Source organism: Prionailurus viverrinus, chromosome B3 (genome assembly GCF_022837055.1).
Source record: "Prionailurus viverrinus isolate Anna chromosome B3, UM_Priviv_1.0, whole genome shotgun sequence".
In the NCBI taxonomy this organism is placed as follows: domain Eukaryota; kingdom Metazoa; phylum Chordata; class Mammalia; order Carnivora; family Felidae; genus Prionailurus; species Prionailurus viverrinus.
Genome location: NC_062566.1, coordinates 35723839 through 35749957, shown reverse-complemented (window position 1 = coordinate 35749957; position 26119 = coordinate 35723839). Strand labels below are relative to the sequence as shown.

General features: G+C 50.5%; 1 protein-coding gene across 5 annotated transcripts in view; it reads right to left on the bottom strand.

Moving 5' to 3' along the window:
• The window catches only part of RBPMS2 (RNA binding protein, mRNA processing factor 2), a 32365-nt gene extending 18051 nt beyond the window's left edge, over window positions 1-14314 (bottom strand). For all 5 annotated transcript variants that reach the window (XM_047864033.1, XM_047864030.1, XM_047864031.1 and 2 more), the window contains exon 1: window positions 13925-14314. In XM_047864033.1, the coding sequence (XP_047719989.1) occupies window positions 13925-14011 (87 nt within the window). In that variant the 5' untranslated portion in view covers window positions 14012-14314. The remainder of the gene's footprint in view (window positions 1-13924) is intronic.
• Between the last annotated feature and the right edge of the window lie 11805 nt (window positions 14315-26119).

Genomic DNA, 26119 nt, shown 5'->3' with positions numbered 1-26119 from the left:
TGGCCACCTCTCAGGGAATAAGCTGAGGTCAGGCAGTTATGGATTAGGTGGGAGGTCCCTTTCTGCCAGGTCACAGGAAGCCTAACCTGAATACTCTTCATGGTTCTCACTTGACCTTGGTTGCCCTGGAAGATGATGTGCCCTCTGCCTATCCCCTTGTGCAAACAGGGAAACTAAGGCCCAGATAGGGAGCATGCAGCTTAGGAGCTGAGCTGGATAAGATCCAGGGACCCTGACTTAGTCATCTATGCCATCAGCAATCCAACTTGCTGTGGGGACAGAAAGAATGGTACCCGGGTGGCCTCGCTGGCCCCATGGGTGGGTAAAGAACTGCCACTGTTCATTCAGTAGCCAGTCCCTTCCCCAGGCACTTGTTTAGGATGCCAGCTGGAGTAATGGGGGAAGAATAAGAAGAAGCCGGCAAACCAGAGGTGGCAGGATGTATAACCTTAGCAGGCTGGTCAACTACATGTGGAGAGGACAAGAGGTTGCAGAGTCCACCCTCCCTCCCGCTCCCAACCTCATCAGGTCCTGCCCCAGCCCCAGCCCCAACTATTCCAGGCCCCGGACAAGCACCCACACAGGACTGCCTCAGGCAGCTGCTTGTGCTGCCCCTCAGCACTCCCCTTCCCCTTCCTCACTCCTTTTTTTTTTGTTTTTAAAGTTTATTTATTTACTTTGAGAGAGAGAGAGAGAGAGAGAGAGAGAGAGAGAGAGAGAGAAAGAGAGAGAGAGAGAAAATCCCAAGCAAGCTCCACGCTGTCAGCATGGAGCCCAACTCGGGGCTTGAACTCATGAAACCACAAGATCATGACCTGAGCTGAAATCAAGAGTCAGACGCTTAACAGATGCTTAACTGACTGAGCCACCCAGGCACCCCTCCCCTTCCACATTCCTTAACTAAAGGGCACTCATCTTGTGGATTCCTCTATTTCTTCACTCCCCTTTCCTTCCTCAGAAGTCCTATGGGGACAGGACCCCCTGCCTTACATCGTTCCCACAATCTGAACTTACTCCCTCCACCTGGACTGTATAAAACCCCAGAGACAGGAGCCAAATCTTAAAACTTTCCTATCAACCAAGGTACCTAGAGTCAGGCCCCAGCACTTGAGATGCCCCCCATCTCTATGCACCTCAGCCCCCCAAAGGAGAAATTCCCAGCCATAGACAGATGTGGCCCAGCAGGGCAAGGTGACACCACACATGGGGAAGAGAACAGGCTTCAGCTGGGTACACCAGAGTCTGTACCCTAGCTTTACGCTTGACTTAGGGAAGTGGTTTCACCTCTCCAAATCTCAGTTTCTTCATCCGTACAATGCAGATACCATCTACCTCCAGGATAAAGAGCTCACTTTATGCCTGGCATGTAGGAGAGGCTCAACAAAATACTGGTTCCCTTAGGGCTCCTGTAATCACAGCATTCACCTGCACAAAAACCTCCCTATCAGGTACCATGAGCCATTTATTTATAAGGTTGCCTAGTGAGTCTGGATTGGATCCAAGTCAGTCTGGAGCTGGGAATGCAGATGAGTCAACCTTAGGTAGTCACTGGATTCTTTAGTGTTCCTTCCTCTTCCCCAGGGAGGGAATGACCAAGGTGGAAGGCACCATGGAGACCAGCTAGTTCAACATCCTCATTTTGCAGATGAGAAAACTGAGTTTCAGAATAGGAAGGTGACAGAATAAGCTGATGGCACACTCAGGATTCTTTAGGGGACAGTAGGGACAGAGACACAGAGTTACTTCTCCAAAGCCTTACAACTCCTGTGTCCCAGGCTGGCACTGGAGATCACTCCTTCCATGCCACTTATTGGAGCCAGTCTCATGGCCATAAGGTGCAACATTCAGGAAAGAGTTTGGGTAGTACAGACAAGGATTCAGGCACCAGTTGCCTACTGATGCCAAGATAGAAAGATCAATCAAAGAACACACGGCCTGCCCACTCCACACGTTTAGTACAAGAATTCAACACACACACATACACACACACACACACACACACACACACACACACACACAAATGTGCTCAAGTATTTGATGAAAACATAAGGGGTGGTTCACACAATCCCAGGTTGCTAGAAGGCACCAAACTTGTTTACCTGGGCCCTTCTCCTTCCGTACACTTAACTCTTTCTCCAGAAGTGTCCAGACAACCCAAAGGGTTATACCCCACTCCCATCCTGAAACATGGAAAGCACTGCAATCCTTTTAAAACCGTCATCTTTAGGGGCACCTGGATGGCTCAGTTGGTTAAGCGTCTGACTTTGACTCAGGTCATATCTCCCATGTCGGGCTCTGTGCTGACAGCTGGGAGGCTGGAGCCTGCTTCAGATTCTGTGTCTCCCTCTCTCTCTGCTCCTCCCCCACTCACACTCTGCCTCTCTCTCTCTCTCACAAAAATAAACATTAATAAACAAACAAATACTCATCTTTATGGCAAATACCAGCAGACAGGGCTGGACCATAGTCACATCCTTAGCACAGGTGGAAGGTATGTCTGGAACAGTGTAGAGAAGATATTAGGGGAGAAATGGAAACAGTATGGAGAATCTTTAGAAGTCAGTGAAAGGGGCGCCTGGGTGGCTCAGTCGGTTAAGCGTCCGACTTCGGCTCAGGTCATGATCTCACGGTCCGTAAGTTCGAGCCCCGCGTCGGGCTCTGTGCTGACAGCTCAGAGTCTGGAGCCTGTTTCGGATTCTGTGTCTCCCTCTCTCTCTGACCCTCCCCTGTTCATGCTCTGTCTCTGTCTCAAAAATAAATAAACGTTAAAAAAAAAAAATTAAAAAAAAAAAAAGAAGAAGTCAGTGAAAGAAGAAACATGCTAAGGAACAGCTTTTCTGGTAGAACCTGCTGGAAGCACCAGATTCAACATGGATTAAAGAACTGGCTAGAGAGATGTGCCCATACAGGTCACTGCAGACATGGCCATGCAGCCTTCATGATGGTCAGCAACAGACTCACCCATACTATAGATCCCAGCTAGCATCAGGTTTGCCTAGAGGAACCAAATGGCCTTTGGCACAACTGTGTCCCCCATCGAGTAGGTTTCGGACACTGGGCTGCTCTTCCTTTAGGCAAGTCCTGCTGCCTGTTCTTTCCCCAAGTTGCTGGGAGTGAAGGGGTTGGGGAGGTCTAGCCCCATCTGGTAAGTCCACACCACAGGCTATCACCGGTGGACAGACTTCCTGGGGTTGTCTAGTCTTTGCTGTGTCTTCCTGGGCCCTTTCCCACTAGCTAGTGCTGGACCATATATAGTGCCATGGAGGTGGGGGGCACTGCTCACCTCTTCCACAGGAGGCCCCTGAGCTCGCTCCCAGTGCTCCAGGGGAGAGGAAGAGAGGGCAGGACCTGGGGAACTTCCCTCACCCCCAGAATTACTCTTGAGGTCCCTGGGGAGGGAATGTTCCCTAGAAGAAGCCTCTCAACTCACTTTCTAACCTCAGCGTGATAGAGCACCCAGGCTCCCCAGACTCCCTGGCTCTTCTCCTCGGGCCTCATACTGCAAATCTCTTTCTCCCTCTGTAGTCCTCCCCAGCCCAGAGTAAGATCACCTTCTAAAGAGAAGTAGGAAGAAGGACTCTGACAAACTCATTCTTATCTGTGTGTCTGTTGTTTTTCCTTTAGACAAACTGACATTTGTTTATAGATGTTCAGAAAAATGAAATCAAAAAGAAGGCTTTAAGAGCAAGGTGACAGTGACACCCACTGTATCAGCCTTACATATTTTTAACGTTTACTTTATTTTAAAAAGTTATGGTTTCTGAGAAAGACAGAAAGAGAGAGAGAGAGAGAGAGAGAGAATGTGAGTGGAGGAGAGACCGAGAGAGAGGGAGAGAGAAATCCCAAGCAGGCTCTGTGCTGTCAGCATAGAACCTAATGTGGGGCTCTCACTCATGAACCGTGAGATCATGACCTGAGTGGAGGAAACCAGTAGTCAGATGCTTAAATGACTGAGCCACCCAGACACCCCTTATTTATTTTATTTTAGAAAGAGAGTGCAAGCAGAGGAGGGGCAGATGAGAGGGGAGGGGGGAGGAGAGAGGGAGAGAGAGAGAAGAGAAGACAGGAGAAGAGAAGAATCTTAAGCAGGCTCCACATCCAGTGCGAAGTCCAATGTGGGCCTCATTCTCATGACTATGAGATCATGACCCAAGCAAAAATCAAGAGTTGGATGCTTAACTGACTGAGACACCCAGGCACCCCAGCATCAGCGTTACAGCACAAGTTCAGGCTTCTGTGGGAAAGGCTTCTAGGCAGGACTCATCCTCTATCAGTCCTGGTGGACATCTCTCCTGGTCCTTAACACTCATACAGCTAGACCTGTCATTCAGTGCCCCCAAGCCAGGCCAGCTCTCTAGTCAGTGGCTGCTCAGGGGGCTCCCTCCTCCCCAGGGCACACAGGGGACCCAGCTCACCTAGAGGTCCTGCAAGAATTACAGGAAGGGGGCTGCTGGGCTGCTGGGAGAAGGGGGTGGGTAACCTACACAGAGGAAAGCAGCCAAAAGATTCCATGTGGCACAAGACTGGGGCGGCAGTCAGTGGGGGCCCTCCTTCAATAAAAGAGGACCCTGCGCTCAGACTGGGGCCTGGCTACTCTGCCCTCACAAGTGTGTGCCCTCTTCTGCAATGGGAGGGACAGTCCTGATGTCAAGGGTCCTGTAGCTCCAACTCGCCCCAACTTTTTGACACAAGACTCCCTTCACACTGAGCACTAAACATACAACTTCAGTTAAGGGCGGCAGCAGGGTATTGTGACTGAGAGGACAAGTCCATAAGCACCAGATTTTGTTATGAGACAGAAAGGGTAAACACTGCTTTCAAAAACAGTGGAATGCTAATAGATATTAAACCCTCTTATCCTTTAACTCTGAAGGACAAGCACAGCCTTCTTCAAAACCCCAGACTTAATCATCACCAAGACCACACCCTGGACTTCAGGGACCACCCAGCCAGAGGACAGACTTTTCTCCCCAAAGATGCTGAGCTAGGAAAACAGTAGGGCCACCCCCCCCACCTTTCCCCGCCCCCAAATAAACACTATAGGCCCACTAGGAACACTCTGCCCTAGAAGACAGACTCCTGCCTTCCAGGCAAATCCCTGCCTCACGGGGCTGGGACACAGGAAGGACATGATTGGGAAAACTTGACTCTGGGCAATAGATACATCCTACCAAAGAGATAAAAATGACACTTGAAAATGGATTCTTTGCAGCAATCCTTTAGTATCTCTGAAAGTTGGAATTCAATCTGGAAAGGAAAAACTATTTCAATTGTCCATTCCATCCAATAGTTCAAGTGATGGGCTCACTTTGAATCCCCCCACCTACTCGATGCTTATTGTGAGCTCTGGTGTCATCTGGATGGAAAACACCACTTAGGGAAGGGAGTGGGGGGAGAAGGGAAATCCAAAAAGGGAAAAACAAGCCTCTCATAAGCCACTCCCACATCCTTCCCTGACTCCCAGCCCTCTGAAGCAACTGAAATGCAGAATGTTTGAGCTGGAAGAAACCTTATTTTTAGATAAGGTAAACCAACACCCAGGGGTCCAGTGAGTTGCTCGTGGTCACTGAGCATGTCAGAAGCAGCCCCAGGGTCCCCAGGTGCTCGTGAGTCAATGCTCCTTTGCAGACCTTAACCTTACACACCAACTTACTCAGACCCCAGTCAGGTCAGCCTTGGGCTCCTTGAAAATAAGTGGCCTTGGGGCACCTGGGTGGCTCAGTCATGATCTCACGGTTTGAGTTCAAGCCCCGCGTCGGGCTCTGTGCTGACAGCTCGGAGCCTGGAGCCTGCTTCAGATTCTGTGTCTCCCTCTCTCTCTGCCCCTCCCCCACACATGCTCTGTCTCTGTCTCAGAAATAAATAAACATTAAAAAAACATTTTTTTTTAATGTATAAAAGAAAATTAGTGGCCTTTAGGCTCTGACCTAAGGGGCCAGAAACAGCCCCTTGCAGAAGGTTGATTCAGGGTGGGGGGTTTGGGGTATGCTACTGGATGATGCCATGGTTAGTTGTCAACAGCATTAAGTACAGGGAGGTGAAAGGCAAGACAGACAGCCAATTCCCAGCAGCTAAGTGGGAGCAGCCTTGTGTCCCACTGACTTGGAGGCAGGGGCCGGAACAGGGCCACACACATGCCTCAGACAGGGCAGTTGGGCGCATGTGGCCCCAGGAAGCCCCAAGTCCAAACGGAAGCCCAGGCCACCCCATCCTGACCAAGGGAGTTTTTGAGATGCAGCCTGCGTTACATACAGTTTATGGCTCTCCTGATACAAAGATGCTAAAGGTCCTTTCTAAGCTTGCACCAACCACCATCACACCCAGCTCTGCTCTGTCTTCTCCAAGGGGAAGAAACCCCATTGAGAATCAAAAAACTCGACTCTTGCTCGGCAAGAACCTGTTGATCAGACATGGAAACAAAACAACCATCAGGAAACCTGGGTAGAAGTCCTAGCCTGACCACCAGCAGGCAGGTGGCTTTGTGGCCTTCCTCTGCTGCCTCAGCTGCAGAGGAAGGGTGCACTAGCCTCAGGGCCCTTCACATTCCACCTTGTAAGATACCGAGGAAGTAGGAAAAGGTGACTGAATCGCAGTATAAGACTTGGGCATTGTCCTCCTCCATCTGCTCGGAGCTGAAGCGCTTCCCTTCTGCCCACAAGAAGGCAAAGTGGTGAAAAAGGGAATAGAGAACAAAAGGGTGACAGAGCAGAAAGTCAGCAGCCAGGTCCTGGGCCAAGGTGGGCTTAGAGGTTTGGGAGGGGTCTCTGCCGGGGCAGTGTTGGGGTTGCCAAAAAGAAACCTCAGAGCAGTCTCCCACATATACCCCCCTGCCCAGAGATCTCAGAGGCCAGGGGTTTTTTCTTTTGTGCATGTGTATAGAGGGCAGGGTGGGGGATGGGTTCTGCCCAGGTCTCAGGCTTAAGCTTGGCACCAGCAGGTCGCTCTTACCCCTCCCGGGGAAAGAAGTCCCTCTGAGTGGGGCCACTTGACGAGAGGTGGATGGAATGTGGTGACATGGCCCGCAGACGCAGGACTTATAAGGGCTGAACAAGGACACAGGGAAAAAGAGCAAACAGATACAGCCAGACATTGGATGTGAATCGAGACACACGTTCCCAGAACCCCAGTGCTTCCCATGCTCCTTCCGAGGAGCTCTGGGCTGCTCAGCTCCCAGACTAGGACGCTTCCCAGTTTCTAGCCTCCCTCCACATAGGACACCTCCAATGCCATTAGTCTGACCTGGTGTGAAGTCTCAGGCTTAGGATCTGTTCCACAGCGTTTTGCCTGCCCCTGCTAATTCCAGCCCCAAACCAAAGGGTGTGGCTCTCAGGACCCATTCTGGGCAGCACTTTGTGGTTTCCAGGTCTTTCATACCTACCATCTGGCACGTGAGCCCGGCAAGCCTTTGATGTAACAGGCAAAAAAGTACTGGTCCATTTTACAGATCAAGAGCCAGCTCAGGGATTAGGTGTCTGGCCAGCCAGTGGCAGAGCCAGCAGTAAAATCCAGGTTGTCTGGGAACCTGAGGCACTTCCCCTATAGCCTGCAGTGTGTACTAGAGTCCAGACTGTGTGTGTACAAGAATCAAGGGAACCAAGTTGGGATGGTAAGAAGTTCTCTAAAGGGTGGGACAGGGCTGGGTATGTAGAGAGTGTTAAATAAAATGGCTTCAGACCTAATGTTCCAAGCTACTTCTAGCCTCAGGAACAAAAGGCATAAACATCTTGGGAACACACCTGGTCAAAAGTCTGTTGTGAGTACCGGCCTACACCTCATTTACAGGGAACCAGATCTAACTGTGTGAACTGCACCGTGCAGACTCAGTGGCATGGCTGGGTGACTGCTTTCCATTTGGTTCCAGACAGTGCCAGGGGCCACGGTTTTCAGAGGCCACTCAAGTGGCAGGCTCACAGGGCCCCCAGCATGGAGGCCTGCTGGGCAAGGCTTCCTTCCCTTCTATGCTATCCACCTCCCCATCCCTCCTGGGGCTGTGGGGTCAGCCAGCGCAGATCCATCGCTTGTCCCAATGCCTGGTAAGGGCTGCAGTTGTCCTCACTGAAACACACCAACCCATGCATCAAAGAGTTGGCCTGGGGGAATCTTACACCCCTTCCCCAGCTCTGAAATCAACACCTCCAACCCTTAAACCACCTTATGGTATTCCACTGTGAACATAGCACTGAGCCTACCACACCTGTATACTACCTGAAGGAAGCAGATGAAGCCTGAGAAGGGATGTTTCCTAACATAATGCTACACTGTTCAGGAATGGAAGCTGCTTCAAGGGCCTGTATTCTGGTTTGGAGCTCCTCAGTCACAAACATCCCAAGCTGTGCCTGGATATGGCCACAACCATACATCAAGAATGAGGACCAGTCTGGGCAGAAGTTCTTCCTTCACACAGCCTTCATTTCAACAAACATTCTCAAAAAAGGGCCTTAGATCCTATTCCAGTAACCTCTCCTGACCACCTTCCACTCCACCAATAAAAGCCCAAACCCACTTGGGGAAGAAGTTGGCTAACCACAAAAGGGAACTACGTACTCCAGACACTCATCCCATGGCCTGGTCCAGGTCAGGTTCTGTCCTTTCTCCCTGAGAGTCCCAGGCCTGCTCACAATTAAACAGGCAGCCTTGATGACTTCTGACAGCCAAGAGCCTCTGCTCAGTCAGCCGTAAATGACTAAAGGCCATGGCAGATAGACCTACACAGACCCTCCCACTACACACAGCCCTTGCTATACCCCAGAGGCCCCCAGCACAGATGGATCCACCAGTGGACTCTTCATGAAGGGAGGACCCCACCTGTCAGCCTTGACACATCTCAGAGGTAACCATATTTTTTCCATCCAAGGATAGGATGGGGAAGCAGCGGAAAGAGGGAAGCCATGTTGTCCCTGGGCAGGAGTAGATGGGGTTCTGGCATACAGAGCTTTGTGGACTATCTATAGTTCTGGCCTCACAGCAGCATGGTTTCTGAAGTCTAGTGATGGGCTCTGCCCCACTGCCTCATGGCTTTGCCAGGAGTGTGAGGACCCCTCTAAGGCAGCCATGGTCAGGGAACGGCAGAGAAACTAATACGGTAGCAGATGTCAGTGCTACCCAAAACCAATGGCCCAGCAGAGGCTGGGGGCCATTGGGTGGTACCAGAACCTAGCACTCTAGCTCAGCTCTGGGTAACCAGAGGTTGGAGGCCATGGAGCAGGAATCCAGCCCCCAGGCCAGGTGGGATGGACACCTATATCTCTCAGGACTGTCTGGAGCCCCAAGGGGATAAATGGGTTAGAGACCATGAGAGCAAAAAGCGAGGGACCCGCACTTCATGTCTTGACTCCACTCTGAGTACTCACCAGACCCTCTCTGGAGATGAGAACAAGAAGAAATCATTATGTCCAAATGTTCAATGGATTTAGAAGCTGGTTCCCACTGGGATAAGCTAGCCAGGCTGCCCATGAGCAGGGAAGGAGGAGAGGAGGAGACCCAACGGAATGACCCACCCCCACAAAAATGACAGGCAGCTGCTTTAGAGTGGGTACCGTTTCCTATTTAAGATGTCCAAAGCATCAGGGTACCAGGGCAAGGGGCTGGGGTGGGGGAAGGAATGAAAGCAGTAAGCCCCTGCACAGGCAACAAGGGGTTGTATTGCCTGTAGGGAATTGAACAATAATAAAATTGACTTGATCTCGTTTTATTATCACCCTGCACTGGCAATTCTAAATCCTGTCGGTGATGCTCCTTCTTACAAGGGCTGCCAGCTCCCATCACCCAGTCTTCAGATACCTATCCCAGCCCAAAGGGAACTAATCTGGAACAGCAGGACCCAGAGCTCAGGCCTCAAAAACTTTAGTTGCAGGATCTTTTTTCCCCCTATCCCCCAAACTCACCAAAACCCTAGTATAAAACAAAACAGCAGATATAGTGAGTGTGTGGTTCAGAGCAAACTCTGGGTTCAAATCCCAACTTACCTACTAACTACATAAAAGTTATTTAACCTGTCTCAGATTCCTCATTTATAAAACAGTAATGACAATAATTCACAGTGCTGTTATTGTGCAAGTTCAAGGAGGTAAAAGGGTGAATTACTTCAGGTAATACCTGACTCAAACACTGTGTATGGGCTTACTACTACTAATCGGACAGCGTCTCTATTAGGTTACTTGAATAGAGAAGACACATGCACAACAACCCCCAGGGAGGAAGGCAGCCTAGCCTATAGCATCTGCCTGGATCTACCTGCTGGGACCCTGTGTCCAGGTAAATGCCCAGAAGTATAGACTCCTCCCTACCTTCATACCAAAAAAGAGCTTGCAGATACAGCATCAAGACGCCCCAGATTTTGTCAAATGTTTTTAATGGCAGAGAAAAGAGGAAGTGGCTGAGTCATATGCTGGGCCCCAGAATTCCTTCACCTTCATCTAGAGTGCAGAGACCTCTAGAGGACACACGGTGGACCCAGGGGTGTCCTGCCTGCAAGGAGCCACAATGGCCTAGATCCACTGGATGTTGTGGACAAGCAAAGATGGGAGTGGGAGGGCAGTCAAACTGTAGCCCCTTTGGCTGCCATTAATGCCTGCCTCTCTACAGTTTACCATTAGGCTGGCAAAAAACCTTCAACTCTTAGAAACTTGAACTCCACCCACCCAAGATTCCAAATACTACTTTCCTTAGCAGCCCCCCCACAATGAATAATTACTGTAACTTAGTATTACCTTGTACTATGAAATTAAAGTCTCCATTTTCAAAATAGACCGTTTTCAAACCACATGTACCCCTCCCCAGAAACATTGTAACTCTCTAGCCATCCCTAAAGAATCACTAAGACAAGCTTGGGTCTGGGATTCTACAGCCTCACAGGCAAGCCTGTCCTGGGCTGTCTGACCTCACCTTCTGGAGTTGTAGCACCAGCTATGACCCGCCTGGGTTAAGGTAAAGGCTCTAGACTGAAAGGGACACTCAGCTCTTCCCCTGAAGACCCTCTCCTTAATTCCTCACTGCCCTCCTTAGCTTTCAAAGGGTAGCAGAGCTTCTAACACCTCTCCTTTCCAAGTGACAGAAAATGCCAATTTTCCCAACCATGCATGATCTCAGGCACTTCACAATGTGGCCCCCACTACTGCTGAAAGCTAGCAAACTCCTGGAAGTTATGTGGCTCCACAATCCACCTCTCACTTTTACACATGCTATTCCCTCTTCTTGGAATGCCTTCTGACCAGCACAAGTCTAAAAACCTCCTACTGAGCTACATCTCAGGGAGGGCTCACTTCTACCTTCTCAGTGGTACCGCTGCATCACTTGGTGATATCCCCTCATTTCACCACATCCCATTCCCTCCTGGCAAGTCCTTCTCACCTTCCAGTCTGCGATCTTTCACCTGGAATCCTGACCCCTGGTCCAGAAAAGGAACCTAATGCCTGTGATAGAGACAAAGCCCCAGTGGGTAGGGTGGCCAAGCAGGAGGAGTCAAGCCCATGCAAAGGAGCTTAAAATGAGGAGCCCCACTGATACCCCTTCTGGAACCACGAAAACATACCCCTTTCTCCAGAAACCTAACACCTTTAGAAATGAGTAGGGGGAGTAGGACTCTTTGGTTCTCTAGGCTTGCTTTACCTAATCTCCAACAGCCAGCCTGGGTTAGTCATGAAAGTAAACTACCACTGCTAACAGATTCCCCAGATGGTGGCTCCTGGGGGATGCAGAAATGACTGCCTAGGGGACATCGAAGCTAAAGGAAGGAATCCAGTTCCAGCTCAAACCAGCAATTCAAGATGGAACCTCAGTAGGAGAGATCTTGGCCCAGAGGGCTAATGAGGGGAGGGGGCTCATCCTTGCAATTACCTGGCCAGAGCAGACACTGGGCTCCAGGAGATTCCCAGAGCCTTTAGTTTTAGACTTCTATTAAACACAGGGCTGTGCCCCTCCATCAGCACACGGCAGCACTAGTGCTATAACCCACCTCTACCCGCAAGGAGAAGTTAACAGGGATTCCACTTCTTGAAGATCCTGCCCTCTCTCTCAGAACAGGCACTTAGAAAAAAAGTGACCAATACTTCAAATGCTTTAAGACTTTAGCTTGGCCACATGGTTCACCCTTCCCACTTCAAAGGGGTAAGTCCGAGGGTCAGCACAACCTCTTGGGTAAACTCCCTGTTGAAGTCAACCCTCTAGCATTAGCGGTATTCTGGGTCCTTGCCCAGCTTCACAGGAGATGGCTTCCCTCTCCCAGTTTCAACCCCCAGGAGGCCAAGCAGCGATCTGCACCCCCCCCCCGCCCCCGCAACACCAGCAACCCTGTCACCCTCCCCCCAACTCTCAGGCGAGATTCTGAACAACCAGGTGGCGTCAGGATGGGGTTAAGGTTCTCATCAGTGCCACGGGCCTGTCAGCATATCAAGGTCCAAGGAGGACAGGGCCTTCAGGAGGCAAAACCACCCCACCGCTCTGGAGCCCACACAAAACTAGCGGACAAATGTCAGGCCCTCCCTTTCCACCCTTCAGAGTCAAGAGTTATATATTCCCCCACCCTCCCTCCCTCCCTAAAAAGTGAGATCTAGACCTAGATTCTCAAGATGCCATGCCATTGGTGGACTAGGGTTGGCAGCAGGCCTCTGAATTACTAAGAGTGGGAGCTGGTGGTGTGACCCTCCCACCATCCCTCCCACAGTGAGGAGCCCAGCCCAGCAGTGGGCCACTGCCGCCATTCTGCACCAAACCCAGAGCACGGTCAGCCGGCACCACCGCCACTACATTGGAGGGAGGTGAGGGAGGTCAGCGACACCAGCCTCCACCAGGGGATCTGCGGTTTCTCCCCCAGACCAAGGGGAAGGGAGCTCAGGGTGGATAACTGGCCCTTGGTTTCCTGGGCAAGAGCTTGCCAGGGCGCGGCAGGAAGGGTCTCCTAGCCTTGGAGTGACACAGCAGAGGCCAGAGGCCCCTGGAGAGAGATGCAAAGCCTGTCGTCCCCTTTCCGCATCAGTTTTTGTCTCTGTCCGCCCAGCTCCTGGTCTCCATTCGCCACCCTCAGCCTTAAGGCTTCTATTCACCACCTCATCATCACCCCTGCTACACACCCTCCCCGATTTCGCCATCCCATTAACCACACAGCTGCTGCTGATTCCACGAAGCCAAGCCGCCTCACACTCACTCCCTCCTCATACTTAGCACATGTCTGGTGGACAAGATAATGTCGCCTTTCCTTGCAGAATCCCACCCAGGCCAGCTCTGGGGTCCTGGATTGCCTGCTGGGGCAGAACCGGGGTGGAGGGGGGTGGCGGGGGAGAGGGAGAACCGGGAACGAAGTATCTTTAGGCATCTCTTTCTCAACTCTAATTAACTGCCCCGCTGGCCTCTTTGCCAAAGCCCAGGTTCTGGGGCTGCAAGCAAAGCCCGTCCACCTCCCGTGACTACAGCTCAGTTACAGTGAACCAAGGTGCCGGGCAGCCGTCCCGGGCCTCCAAGGTCACCGGGAGGGGTCAGGGTGGAAAGTGCAAGAGGGTGAGGGTGCCGCCCGCCCGTGGTGCTAATCCCGCTCAGTTCCTTCCAGCAAAGGCGGGAGTCCCAGCAGTACCGGAGGAGCTCCTCGGGTAGCGGCCCGGGCCAAGAGTGGAGAACGAGGGACGCGCGGGCAGCAGGCGTGGGGCAGACGCCGAGCCGCTCGCCCACCACGGGACGCACGGACGGCGGCCGGCTCGCGGCCCGCCCCGAGCCCGGGAGGGCGGGGAGACAATGCCCGCCCGGCGGGGCAGTCCAGGCCGCGCGCCCCCGCCCGCCGGACACGGGCTGCTCCTCCCCGACCGAAGGGCAGCGGCGGGAAAGAGCCCCGAGCGATTGCCAGACCGGCCCCGCGCGGCGCGGGAGGCCCCGCGCGCCCTCTCCCCCGCCCACCTCCGCGTGCACTTCACCCCAAGTCCCGGGGCCGCAGACCCACCTCTTCCTCCAGAGTGCCGCCGGAGCCCGAGCCCGTGCCGGTGCCCGTGCTGGTGCTGTGCTCGCCGTCCGGCTTCAGGTTGCTCATGGTGCGGGGGGTGGGGTGGGGGTGGCGAGGGGAAGGGAACGCTGAGGGCGAGCGCGGCGCCCGGCCCCGGCGAGGAGGTGGGAAGGGGCGCGGTGAGCGGTGCGCTCCGGGAGTGCGGGGCGGAGTGGCGGTGGGGGGCGCACGGGGCGGTGAGAGGGGCAGCCGCCGCGTCAGGCTGGGGTCACATCAAGTTTGGCGGGTGCGGGATGTGGGGAGGGGGTGCGGCGGGGGAGGCACTGGGAACCGGAGCCGAGCCCGAGCGGCCGCCGCCTCCGCCTTTTCACTGCGACCGGCGAGTGCGCCCGCGGCGGCGGCGGCGGCGGCGGCGGGGGGCGGGCGCCGGGGGAGGGGGCGGGCGCCGGGCGGTGGCGGGGGGCGGGGGCCGGAACCGGCCTCAGCTGGGGCCCGGCCAGCCCCCTCCCCCGCCCTCCTCGCGGTCTCCGGGGGAACGCGCAGCCAATCCCCGCCGCCCACTGCGGGCTCGCCCCGGCCGGGGCCGCGGCGCGCCAGCCTCCGGCGGGGCTTTTCCCCTCTCTCCCGCGGCTTCTCTCCCTCGGTCTCCTTTCCCCTTTCCCTTCTGCACGACAAGTTTTTAAACTTTGATGAACTCGCCCAGTGAACTTTCTTAAAGGGTCCGCTCGCACCGTGCAGTCCCAGCCCGCGGGAGGTGGAGCTGCGTGCGAGGCACCGCGCCCCAGTGTCCCTAGCCCGCCGCCACCCGGCGGCCCCACGAGAGCGGCGCTCGCGCCCGAAGCGGGTCTCCTGGGTCGTCAGCTTCAGGAAGGAGACCCCCCCGCCCCCCACCTTGGACCATGATTTGGGGTTATGCGGTGTTCGGCGCTCTCATTTCACTCCCATATCCAGCCTCCCAGTCCCAGTCCACATTCCTGCCTTCCCGGAACGCAGAGCTGTTGGGGGCCGGGTTCTAAAGACTATGGCCGTCGGGGGCCCGACACCTGGGCTTTGGCCCTGACTGGCTGCTGTTTTGCTGCGTGACCTTGAGGAAATCACTTCCCCTCTCTGGCGTCAGGCTTCCAGCCCAGAGGGTGGGACTTAGATCAAACTCCCTTCCCGCTCCCAGTCACTGAATAGAACTCTGGGCGGGGAGATGAGTCTTTGGAACCCAAATAGTTATTAGCCCATGGAGGGGGTACCTCGAAGGGTCTAGAAGATTCCATTCGCCTTCCTGCCCCCAACCCCCAACCCCCAACCCCGCCTTTGGGTCCTCGCCTCCCTCAGCTTAAATACCGCCTCCCCACACACACCTTTTCTCCTCCTATTCAGAGCCCCAGGGCGGGGGTAGGGGGGTGGGGAAGAGCAATCTAAGGGCATGGCGGAGTGGTGGTGACACCCCTCTGCGGGTCTGGAGCACCCGGTCTCCCAGCTGGTTTGCCTCCGACTTGAAAACCCACGCAGACTGGGCCAGACCCTGCCGTCACCTTGTAAAAACCCTTGTTCCCCTCCGGTCGCACTGCCCTCCGTGTCGGCCCCGCCCGGGAACTCTACCCAGCCACCCCACCCCCCCCCCCGCCCCGACCTGGGGGATCCTGTCCAGAGGGTGTTTGGACCTGGGAAGACATTGCGGGGTGTTAGGGGACTCCTGTGTGACCCCGGCCGAGACCAGGCGTCTGTGGGTGTGATTCTGACTTTCCTTGCAAACCAGGTAATGGCACCTGTGTTTTGAGATTGGAAGTGATGTGCAGTGTGGGTGGAGTGAGAGAAACTGTGTTTGCAGTCGTCAACTGGTTAGGACCCCGACCGTGAACAAGTGACTCAACCCTTCTGAGCCTCAGTGTGCCGACCTCTAAATAGGGCTGGCTCTACCATACGGGAGTGTGAAAGTATACAATGTTCCTGTGACGTGTCCCCCCACAAATTATAATTTCCTTCCTAATCTGCCATTTCACAGATGGAAGCCTAAATGGAAACCTAAATGGAAGCCTAAAAAATAGGAGATATCGTTCCCAGTGACACATTCCTTTAATAAATTGTTGAACGCCTACTATGTGCCAGGGAACCATTGTGTGCTTGTGTCAAGACCAGGAGCACCATGGTTTCCCACTACCCCCATTGCCAACACATGATTCAGGCCCTGTTATGAAGAGAACAGCCTCCTATAGGAATCAGGTACTCATGTTAGTGATAAGTGTGTCACTTTACCCAGAGTTTTCTAGGTACTCCCAACTTCTGGCACCTCCAGATGGAGCCAACCTGGTGAACCCATGGATCTCCTGACCATCTTTCAGAGGCCTCAGTCCATTTTGGCTGTATTCCCACTCTTAACCCTTCTTCCCTAGAATAGATCTTCCCATCAGGCATGTCTCCAACTTTGGCCCAGCAATATTCTTCCTCTTCTTCCCCACCCCTTACCAATCCAAATCCTTCCTTCCCTCAAAATCTTTCTTCAGCCCCACTTTTTCCAGGTGGAGGAGCCTGGCCAGTTTTCTAAACTCAGGTATCCTTTAGAAGTTAGTTTGAGGAGCGCCTGGGTGGTTCAGTTGCTTGAGCATCCGACTCTTGATTTCCACTCAGGTCATGATCCCAGGGTCATGGGATCGAGTCTCCCCCCCCCCCCCACCATGGAGCCTACTTAAGATTCTCTCTCTCTCCCCTGCCTTTGCCCCTCTGCCCCCTCCTTGGTTCTTTGTGTGCACACACATACACACTTTCTCTCTCACTCTCAAATAAAAAAATAAAAGAAAGTTTGAATTTTTCAAAGAGGAAGGGATTCTCATCTTGTCCTCAGGTCTTCATTTGATAGGTGAGGAAGCTGAGGCCCAGAGAAATAACAAAGGGGCACTAGGCTGGCTCAGATAGTGGAGCATGTGACTCTTGATCTCAGGGTCCTGAGTTTGAGCCCCATGTTGGGTATGGAGATTACTTAAAACTAAACAAAACAAAACAGGGTCCACAATTGACCCCCATCACTGTATTTTTCCATGATATGAGACTGATGATTATTTAAATAATCTTTATTACTTTCATGATGATAAGAACAATACATGCTTATCGTTGGACAGTTAGAAGCTACATAATAGTTTAGAAAACAATTTGAAATCTGGAGAACAAGATTATTATTTCCCTCTAGTCTCTTTGTGCATATTTTAAAAATCAAAATTGCCAAATAGTCTGAATACTCCTTTCTTCCCCCCTTAAATTTGTCATGAATGTTTCTTTTTAAGTTCTTTAGTCATAATTTTTTTTTTTCAAGTTAGGCACCACACCCAATGTGGGGCTCAAACTCACAACCCTGACATTAAGAGTCGCATGCTCTACCAACTAAGCCAGCCAAGCACCAGTCTTTAGTCATAATTTCTAATAATTGCTTAACTGCTATTAGGTATGCCAGAATTTCATCTCTTGTTATTAGACATTTGCATGATTTCTATTTTTTTTTTTTTGCCTTCTTAAGAAACACCTTATACAAGGATTCTTAATGCCTCAGAAAGTTTTCTGTGTGACCAGACCTTAAGCACGTTTTTTTAAAGATTTTATTTATTTATTTATTTTTAACCTTTTTTTTTTTTTTTTTTTTTTTTTGAGAAGCAGAGAGAGAGCACAAATGGGTTAGGAGCAGACAAAGAGGGAAACACAGAAACTGAAACAGGCTCCAGGTTCTGAACTGTCAGCACAGAGCCCGATGTGGGGCTCGAATTCACAAACTGCAAGATCATGACCTGAGCTGAAATCCGCCGCTTAACCAACTGAGCCACCCAGGCGCCCCTTAAAGATTTTATTTTTAAGCAACCTCTACACCCAATGTGGGCTCAAATTCAGAATCCCAAGATTAAGAGCCACATGCTCTTCTGACTGAGCCAACCAGGCACCCCCAGACCTTAAGCACTTTAGGGACAGCAGCTTATTCCTCTGTATATCCTCAATAACCCCAGGATTGGAAGACTGGCCCCAAAGCGATTTGGAGATCATACAAATGCAAAGCTTCTACCCAGCCTGGCATGCGTACCCATTGATGCTAACTTGCGGTTGATGCAGATGGAGCTGAAAAGAGGAGTTCGGGGTGTACAACTCTGGCAGACTGCCTTCTTTCTCTGTCTTACCCAACTGTGACCTAGTAGCCCAGAGTCTAGTAGCCTTTTCAGCATTCCCATCCTCTCCACATCACCTCTAAACTTCTCACATTTCTGTTCCCTTTGCCTGGAACCATCCCCCTTTCCCAACTTCCTGACCTTCCTGAATGTTCTCAGAGTGCCTTCTCTGTGTCCTCGTGAGTCTGGAAATCCTGGGAATCCCTTGTCTTTCAGTCTTACCTACCACATGGGAAAATCTCTGACTCTGAGAAGTGTTCACAAACCCTGCTAAGTGAATAGAGCCCCCCACCCTGGATCTCTGCAGCCACCTGGCCTCCAGGAGAGAGCTCCATGAGTGGTGGGCATTTGCAGTAGTAGGTGTTCAATAAACCTTTGTGGAAATGGTACTGGGCCATTCCTGGGGCCTCCAGGTTATCTGACACCTGTGGCTCCTTCTCTCTGATCTACTGTACAGACATTATCATTTGTTTCATTCTTAGGATAAGGAAAAGAGTCAGATGTCCTCCCTCTTGAGAAACACTGCCTGGGATCTAGCATCCTGAGGGTGGGCCTGGCTACTTCCTAGCAGGCCTCCTATTCTAACTCCACCTCCCCTACCATCAGGAAAGCCTGAGTAATAAGGCATGTAAAGAAGGTGACCTTGAGGCCCAAAGGCTAGGATGTATCTTAGGTGTATTTTTTGGCATTTATAGGTTTAAACTCCACTTGGGTGCAAGAGGTCTCAGGAAGGGAAGGGAGCAGGATGCTGTCATTTATAAAGTACCTGCTTCTTCCTACCCTAGGCAGTGAATATGCCTTCTCATACAGTCCTCGCATTGTTCCTGCTATCCCTAGTTATAGATTAGAAAGCAGGGGCTCAGAAGTATTGGGGGAACTTGCCTAGCTACTGGTGGATGACATGGGTGGTACAAGAAGCATGAAGCAGCCCTATGATGGGATTCTGATTTAGTGACTTTGGACAAGTTCCCAGCTAAGTATCAATCAATTCATCTGTAAAATGGGGAAACTAATCCACAACTTCAGGGATGCGTTACATAAGACAAATAACCTCATGGTAGATTCTTGGGGGTTGTGATTATTGCTGGTGGTCCTACTGCTAGTTTGAAGGCCAAGGTCAGAGTGGTGCAGATCAGGACCAGAGATCGGGTCATTTCAGCCCTAAGTGTCTGAGCTCTCTCTTTCTCCTCTTGCCTCCTTTATTCTGGGCCACATAGTAACATGTATCATAGGTTCAAATCCAAGGCAAACAGTATTCCCAAAATACCTGTGCCAGATGATCTAGGTTTGAATCCAGGCGACGATAGCAACCTGTATGACATGGGCAGGTAGTTTACTTTCTAAGACTTAGTTTTCTCATAGTAAAACTAGAGATGCCTTTGGCTTTCATGAGTATTTTTTTTTTTTTTTAATTTTTTTTTTTTTTTTTCAACGTTTATTTATTTTTGGGACAGAGAGAGACAGAGCATGAACGGGGCAGGGGCAGAGAGAGAGGGAGACACAGAATCGGAAACAGGCTCCAGGCTCTGAGCCATCAGCCCAGAGCCTGACGCGGGGCTCGAACTCACGGACCGCGAGATCGTGACCTGGCTGAAGTCGGACGCTTAACCGACTGCGCCACCCAGGCGCCCCGGCTTTCATGAGTATTATCCAGGCTCGCATGAGGGCTAAATGAAATCCTGGTTCTGGAAGTTCTCTGATGGTCTCAGAGCTGTAGGGCAACAGGAGGAGAGGTTATAAAATCAGCAAAGGAATAGAACCTAGAACTTCACTTCAAACCAAAGAGCAGCATCTCCCTCACTTCCAAAAAAAAAAACAAAAAAAACCACAAAAAACAACTATTTCTTCCATCCCCACATGGCTGAAAATTAGGGGAGGACATCATCCCTGAGGACAGGGATGATTTTTTTGTTTGCTTGTTTGTTTGTTTTTGTATCTCTGAATCCTTAGGACCCAGCCCAAGTCCTGGTAGAAGGGGTTCAGTAATGAACATTGAATGAATGGAAGGCTTGGGTTACCATGGAAAAATCCCTGAGAGAAGTACTTTTATACTAATATGTCAATGACTACATTTCTTCTCCCAAGATGGGAGAGAGAACGGGATGCCAGGAACCTGCAAGGAAAGCAGAAGATTAAAAAATAATGATCAGAAACCCAAAAGGGGTGTCTTGGCAGACCACAGTTTCCTAGGCTGTGCTCTGGGCTCCCGACTTAACATCCTCCCTTTCAGCAGCCAGAGCCCCTGCCCCAGCACCAGTTTCTACCAGACCACTGGCCAGTGGCCTTTGCAGATGGGGAAACTGAGGTTCAGCAGCTGAAATCCCCTAAGGTCACACAGTATGGTACTGAATTCATACTTTCTATTTAATGCCAAAAGCAGGTGGCATAGACATTTTCTGTTTAAGAAAAAACAAAACTAATCAAAGGTAATTTCTTGTAGAGTCCTCAAATTTTATTACCCAGAAAGTCTATGTTTAAAAAAAAAAAAAAAGAGTTTTGGCAATGATTACATGGTACTTGCTAAACTTTTACCGGCTTTGAGTCCTTCCCAGGGAACCAAAGGTCACTGAGAATGCCTCTCTGGACTGCCTCCCTGCCTGTCACTGGCCTCCTAGAAGCTGGGAGAGGACCCTGTGGACCAGACAAACTCTGCAGAATTGTCTGATATGCCTGGGAAGCTGACCCCACTGGGCAGTTTCAGAGAGAGAGCAAGGGGCTGCAAGTAGGAATGGTTGCACTTGACCGGGGTCCAGTAGGGCACGTGACAGTTTTGGGGCTCTGCATGGGGTGGAGTAGAGCGGGCCAAGGAAGGAAGATGAGCTGGCATCACATCACCACTGAAAGTGACAGTGAGGCTTCTGTGCCCTCCATCTTTGCTATCTTTTTTGCCTTCCCAAAAGCTTGCTGCACTCATTTTCTCTAGGGCCTTAGGAATTTAAGAAGGCTGTAGGAGGAGAGGGCAATGCTTTGCCCAAAGGGATGCTTTCCCCGTCATGGGTGTTAAGGCATTGCAGATCATGGAATCGACGTTAGAAGGGACCCTAGAGGTCATGCAAGCCAGGGGACCTCACATGTGGCTGCAGACCTGAATCGTCTTTGGAAAAAGACACATTCCTGGGAACCATATGAAAACAACTACAGCTAAATCTCTGGGGACAGATCTTGGGACTCTCATACCCTCACAATTAGAACCCAGGACTCAAATCTAGTCGATTGTATCAAACACTTGAATCTCTACCAAAAGCTAATCCAGCCTCTGCCTGAACTTGGGAAGAAGCAACTCATACCCTCCACCTCAAACTGCTCACTGCATTGCTCCACCTCCAGCTCTACTCACAGCAATATTGTTATCACGTGATGATTAGTGATCATTCACATTTGTCACGTACTTGGCCATTGACCCCTTAGCACAGACGCTAAGCTTCCAAGTTCTAGATTGAGACAGGCCTGGGTTCACATCTTGCGGCACTTTACATTTTGTCATTTTGGGCACAGTGACAAAGGACTCTGAGCCTCAGTTTCCTCATCTGTGAAATGAGGACACTTTGTGTGGAATCATGTAACAGTGCTTAACACCATGCTTGGCATTATGTCCTGTCGATTAAAAAGTTGTTCCTCCAGGTAAACCCAAATTCTGTCTCCCTGTGTCTCCACCCAACTCCTCCACATATATGGCCCTGGGCTCCATGGCTCCGTAAAGCAAACCCATGCTCCCTGTCCCTGGGAAGCCCTAGGCAGACAGCAGGCCCCTTTCCCAGCACCTGGCCCTGACTCCTGTCCCCTCACACCTTGTTTGGCCCCTCTTTTGAGAGGTTTGGCTTTAGAGATGATGAAATTGTGGGAGGAGCACTGCTCAGCAGGCCAGGCCTCTAAGAGTTCCTTGAGCATGTGGGGAATCAGAGCATCTTATGTGAAAGGGGCTGTAGAGAACAGTGATCCCAGGAGAGAAGAGATTGTCTCCTGCACTCTGCAAGTGTAAGGCCATTAAACTAGGCAGCCAGCTGTGGGGCAGGCATAGGCCCAGGCATAACACATCACAGCTGGCCAGGTAGATGATTTCTCCTTATTTTACATTTGAGGCACAGAGAGGTTAAGTAACCTGTATAGTGATGCACAGCTATAACAGTCAGACCTGGGATTTGATGCCAAGTCTTCCTGTACACCATACTCAGAACTAGAATGAAACAGAGCAGTGGCATTTGAATTGAGGTCTAAGTCCAAAATGCATTTTTCTTTCAGAAATCATCTAGGTAAATATTTGCTCACTCCTTACCTAACAATAACCCTTTGCATTTTTACAGTATGCTTTATTTTTTTCCCATTATGTACACCTTCTTTTTTTTTTTTTTTTTTTCTTGGGTGGGGGAAGTGCTGATATTTGCTCATGGGGCTCATGGCATAAAATTCACAAGGTACAAAAGAATACTGAAAACAGTTTTCAGTTCTTCAATTACCATATGACCCAACAGTTGCACTCCTAGATACGTACCCCAAAGAATTGAAAACAGGTATTCAAGCCAAAACCTGTACATGAGTCTTCATAGCAGTGGTATTCCTGATAGCCAAAAAGTGGAGACAGCCCGACTCTCCACCAACTGATGAACAGATAAACAAGGTGTGGTACATCCCTAAAGTGGAAAACAAAAGCCATGACGAGAATCAGCATGGATGAACCTCAAAAACATGCTAAGTGAAAGAAGCCAGACACAAAAGGTCACATACTGTATGATTCCATTTATATGAGATATCCAGAACGGGCAAATGCATAGAGCCAGAGAGCAGATTAGTGGCTGCTAGGGGCTGCGGGAGAGGAGATAGGAAAGGACTGCTAGTGCATATGGGGGGTTCCTTTCAGGGCGATGAAAATGTGGAACTACATCGAGGTGATGGTTGGACTATATGGAAATTGTACATTTTAAAATGGTTCAAATGGGGGCACCTGGGTGGCTCAGTCGGTTAAGCGCCCGACTTCACCTCAGGTCATGATCTCACTGTCCGGGAGTTTGAGCTTTGCGGCAGGCTCTGTGCTGACAGCTCAGAGCCTGGAATCTTTTTCGGATTCTGTGTCTCCTTCTCTCTCTCTGCCCCTCCCCTGCTTGCATTCTGTCTCTCTCTCTCTCAAAAAGAAATAATTAAACATTAAAAATATTTTTTAATAAAATGGTTCATTTCATGTTATGTGAATTTTACCTCAACTTTATAAAAAGAATATTGAACATTGAGTCTCTCCCCCCAATCCTATCCCCTAGCAACTGGCACATGTTCCAGAGATATTCTGAGCATTTCTAAACATTTGTGTGTATAGTTTTTCATATAAATGGCAGCATGTTGGATACGTCGTTCTGTACCTTGTTTCTTCTACTTAACAGATTTTGGAGATGATTCTACGTCAGCACGTACAGACTTGCTAGGCTCTTGCTTTTGACATCTTTATACTGTTCCATTTTCTAGATGTGCTCTGGTTTATCTAGCCTGTCTGTTCCCTTTTGATGGAAACTTAGATTGTTTCCAGTATTTTGCTATTTCAAACAAGGCTGCTGTGAATAGCCTTGTACATGGGTCATTTCACACATGCCTCTATCTGCAGGGATTTCCTAGAAATGGAATTACTGGGTCAAAGGGCATGTACATTTTAATTTTTCCAGTTGCAAAAATAATGCGTATTTGTTATACAAATTTCAAACAACTCTGAAGCTCATGGGCTAAAAAGTGAAAGAAGCTCTCCCCACAACCCATATCCTCCCTCTCCTTCGTCTGCCTCCCTTTTCTGTGCACTTCCTCCTTGGCTTCTGGCCTGCAGCTCTCAGAGCCTTCCCTGCCTGACTGATTCTGGGTCTCCCCCTCCTCCTACTCACCCCTCCCCCCACCTCCTCCTTCCCTTATCCCTCAGTAGAGACTTTCTCATCTGTCCCCAGGGCCTGGGCTGGGACTTAGGCTCACAGTCAAATATAGCCTTTACCACCAAACCTACCAAGAGCAGGTCCCTGGCAAATGTTTTTAAATCATAAAATGTTCAAACCAAAAGATTAGGGGCTTCTCACCCAACCCTCACATTCCACCTTACATAGGAGGCAACTGAGTCCCAGAGAAGGGAAATGTGGCTCAGTGAGTGGGTTTACAGAGCCAGGAAGAGAAGCCACATTGCCTGACACCCTGTCCAGGAGTCATTTCACTAATTTAGTAAACAATTATTGAATACCATGAAAGCCCAGTGGGTCAGGCACTGTTCTAGGCACTAGGCTGTAGCAATGAATGAGATAAACCTCACATTATGCTTAGGAAGGTCAACAAAAAACAAGTAAACAAAATATTTCACATGGTGGTAAGTGCCACGTGAGAATAAAGAGTGACTGGAGCCCAGGAGTTTTAATACCCAGGGTGGTGGTATCTGAGCTAGAACCTGAACGACAGGAAAGAGCCAGCTAAGCCAACACATGCAAAGGTCCTGAGGTAGGAAGAATATTTTTGTATTCAACAGACAAAAAGAAGGCACTCAGGACTAGTCACTTAGGGCCCTGGAGGCAGAGTGAGGTCATTCTTCAAATCTATAAGGTCAGCTTCAAACCTCTGTCCCAACCATTCCTCCCAATAGCTCAGCCTAGAGGACACAGAAGGGGATCCTTGAACCCTTGCTGAATGAATGAATGAGTACTGTGTGTTAAGGTGAGTGAAGAAGCACAGAGGTGTGTTACAGCATCCTTGAACAGACAGATTCAAGCCCCACGTTACTAGCTGCATGCCTTAGGGCCTGCTGTTGTTTACCTGTAATGGCAGCCAATTCTTCATGGACATTGTGAGCTATACAGTTACATCTGTATGCAAATCTGCCCTTGTAGCCATAGTGGAAAAGCAGCCATAGACAATACAAAAACAAAGGCATAGCAGTGTTCCAATAAAACTTCATTTGCAAAAACAGGCTGTGGGCCAACTCAAACCTTAGAGAGTGCTTAAAATGTACCAGGTACTGGGGTACCTGGGTGGCTCGGTCAACTAAGCATCTGACTCTTGATTTCAGCTCAGGTCATAATCTCATGGTTTGTGGGCTCAAGCCCCACATCAGGCTCTGCACTGACAGCACAGAACCTGCTTGGGCTTCTCTTTCTCCCTCTCTCTCTCTGTTACCCCCCCGACACACACACCCAATAAACAAACAAACAAACTTAAAAGAAATGTACCAGGTACAGTCCTAAGAGCCTTATGTATATTAACACCTATATAATGAGGAGCTCAACAGATAAGTTGTTCTGTAAGGACAATGTGAAGGACCTTGTGAGGCTTTTGTGGGTCCTCTGGATGGATAATCCTGGAGGCCCTTTCTGCCTCAAACTTTGTCCAGGTGGTAGTACAAGGAATTGTGGAATGACATTGGGAAGGATCTGAGAGATAGAGTGGGAATGAACCAGAGACTTCCAGAGTGGATGGCTCCCCTGGGACAGGGGACCTAGCTGAGAAGGGTCTGTAGTGTGTGAGCTCTAGACAGTTGTCTTCCCAGGAAAATGTAGCCCCTGGAGGGCTTCCTTTCCAAGTGAATGGCAGAAAAAGCCTAGCCTGGGGTGTAGCCCTGCAGGAACCCCCTCAGTCCTGTCTCCTAGTAGTAGGGTGCACATCTCTTCAACTCTGTGCCTCCACTGTAAAATGAAGGAGTTGGCTTAGACTCATTCTTTACAGCTACAGGCATTTATGGGTACCTACTGTATGCCAAAGACTACATCGGACTTCACCAGCAGTGAAGCAGCCTCAAGCACAAAGAACTATGCCCAAGCAGAATGGGAGGCCACAGCACTAGAGCTGGACCCTGAAGATGGGTAGTTGGGGCATTCCAGGCAGAGGAAAGGACATGGGCATAGAAAAATTCAGAGTATGCAGAGCCTTGTTTGGCTGGAGTGTCAGGTGAACAGAGAGGAGCTCTAAGGACCAAGGCAAGAAGTAGAATTGGGTCCACGGGTTGTTAGGACCGTGGTGGGAGCTAGATCAAGGGTTATCAACAGGTGACAAGTGCAGGGCCTTAGGGGTCGGGAAAGAGACAGCACTGAGCCTTGCAAAGCTTTGTGGGAGGGGAGTA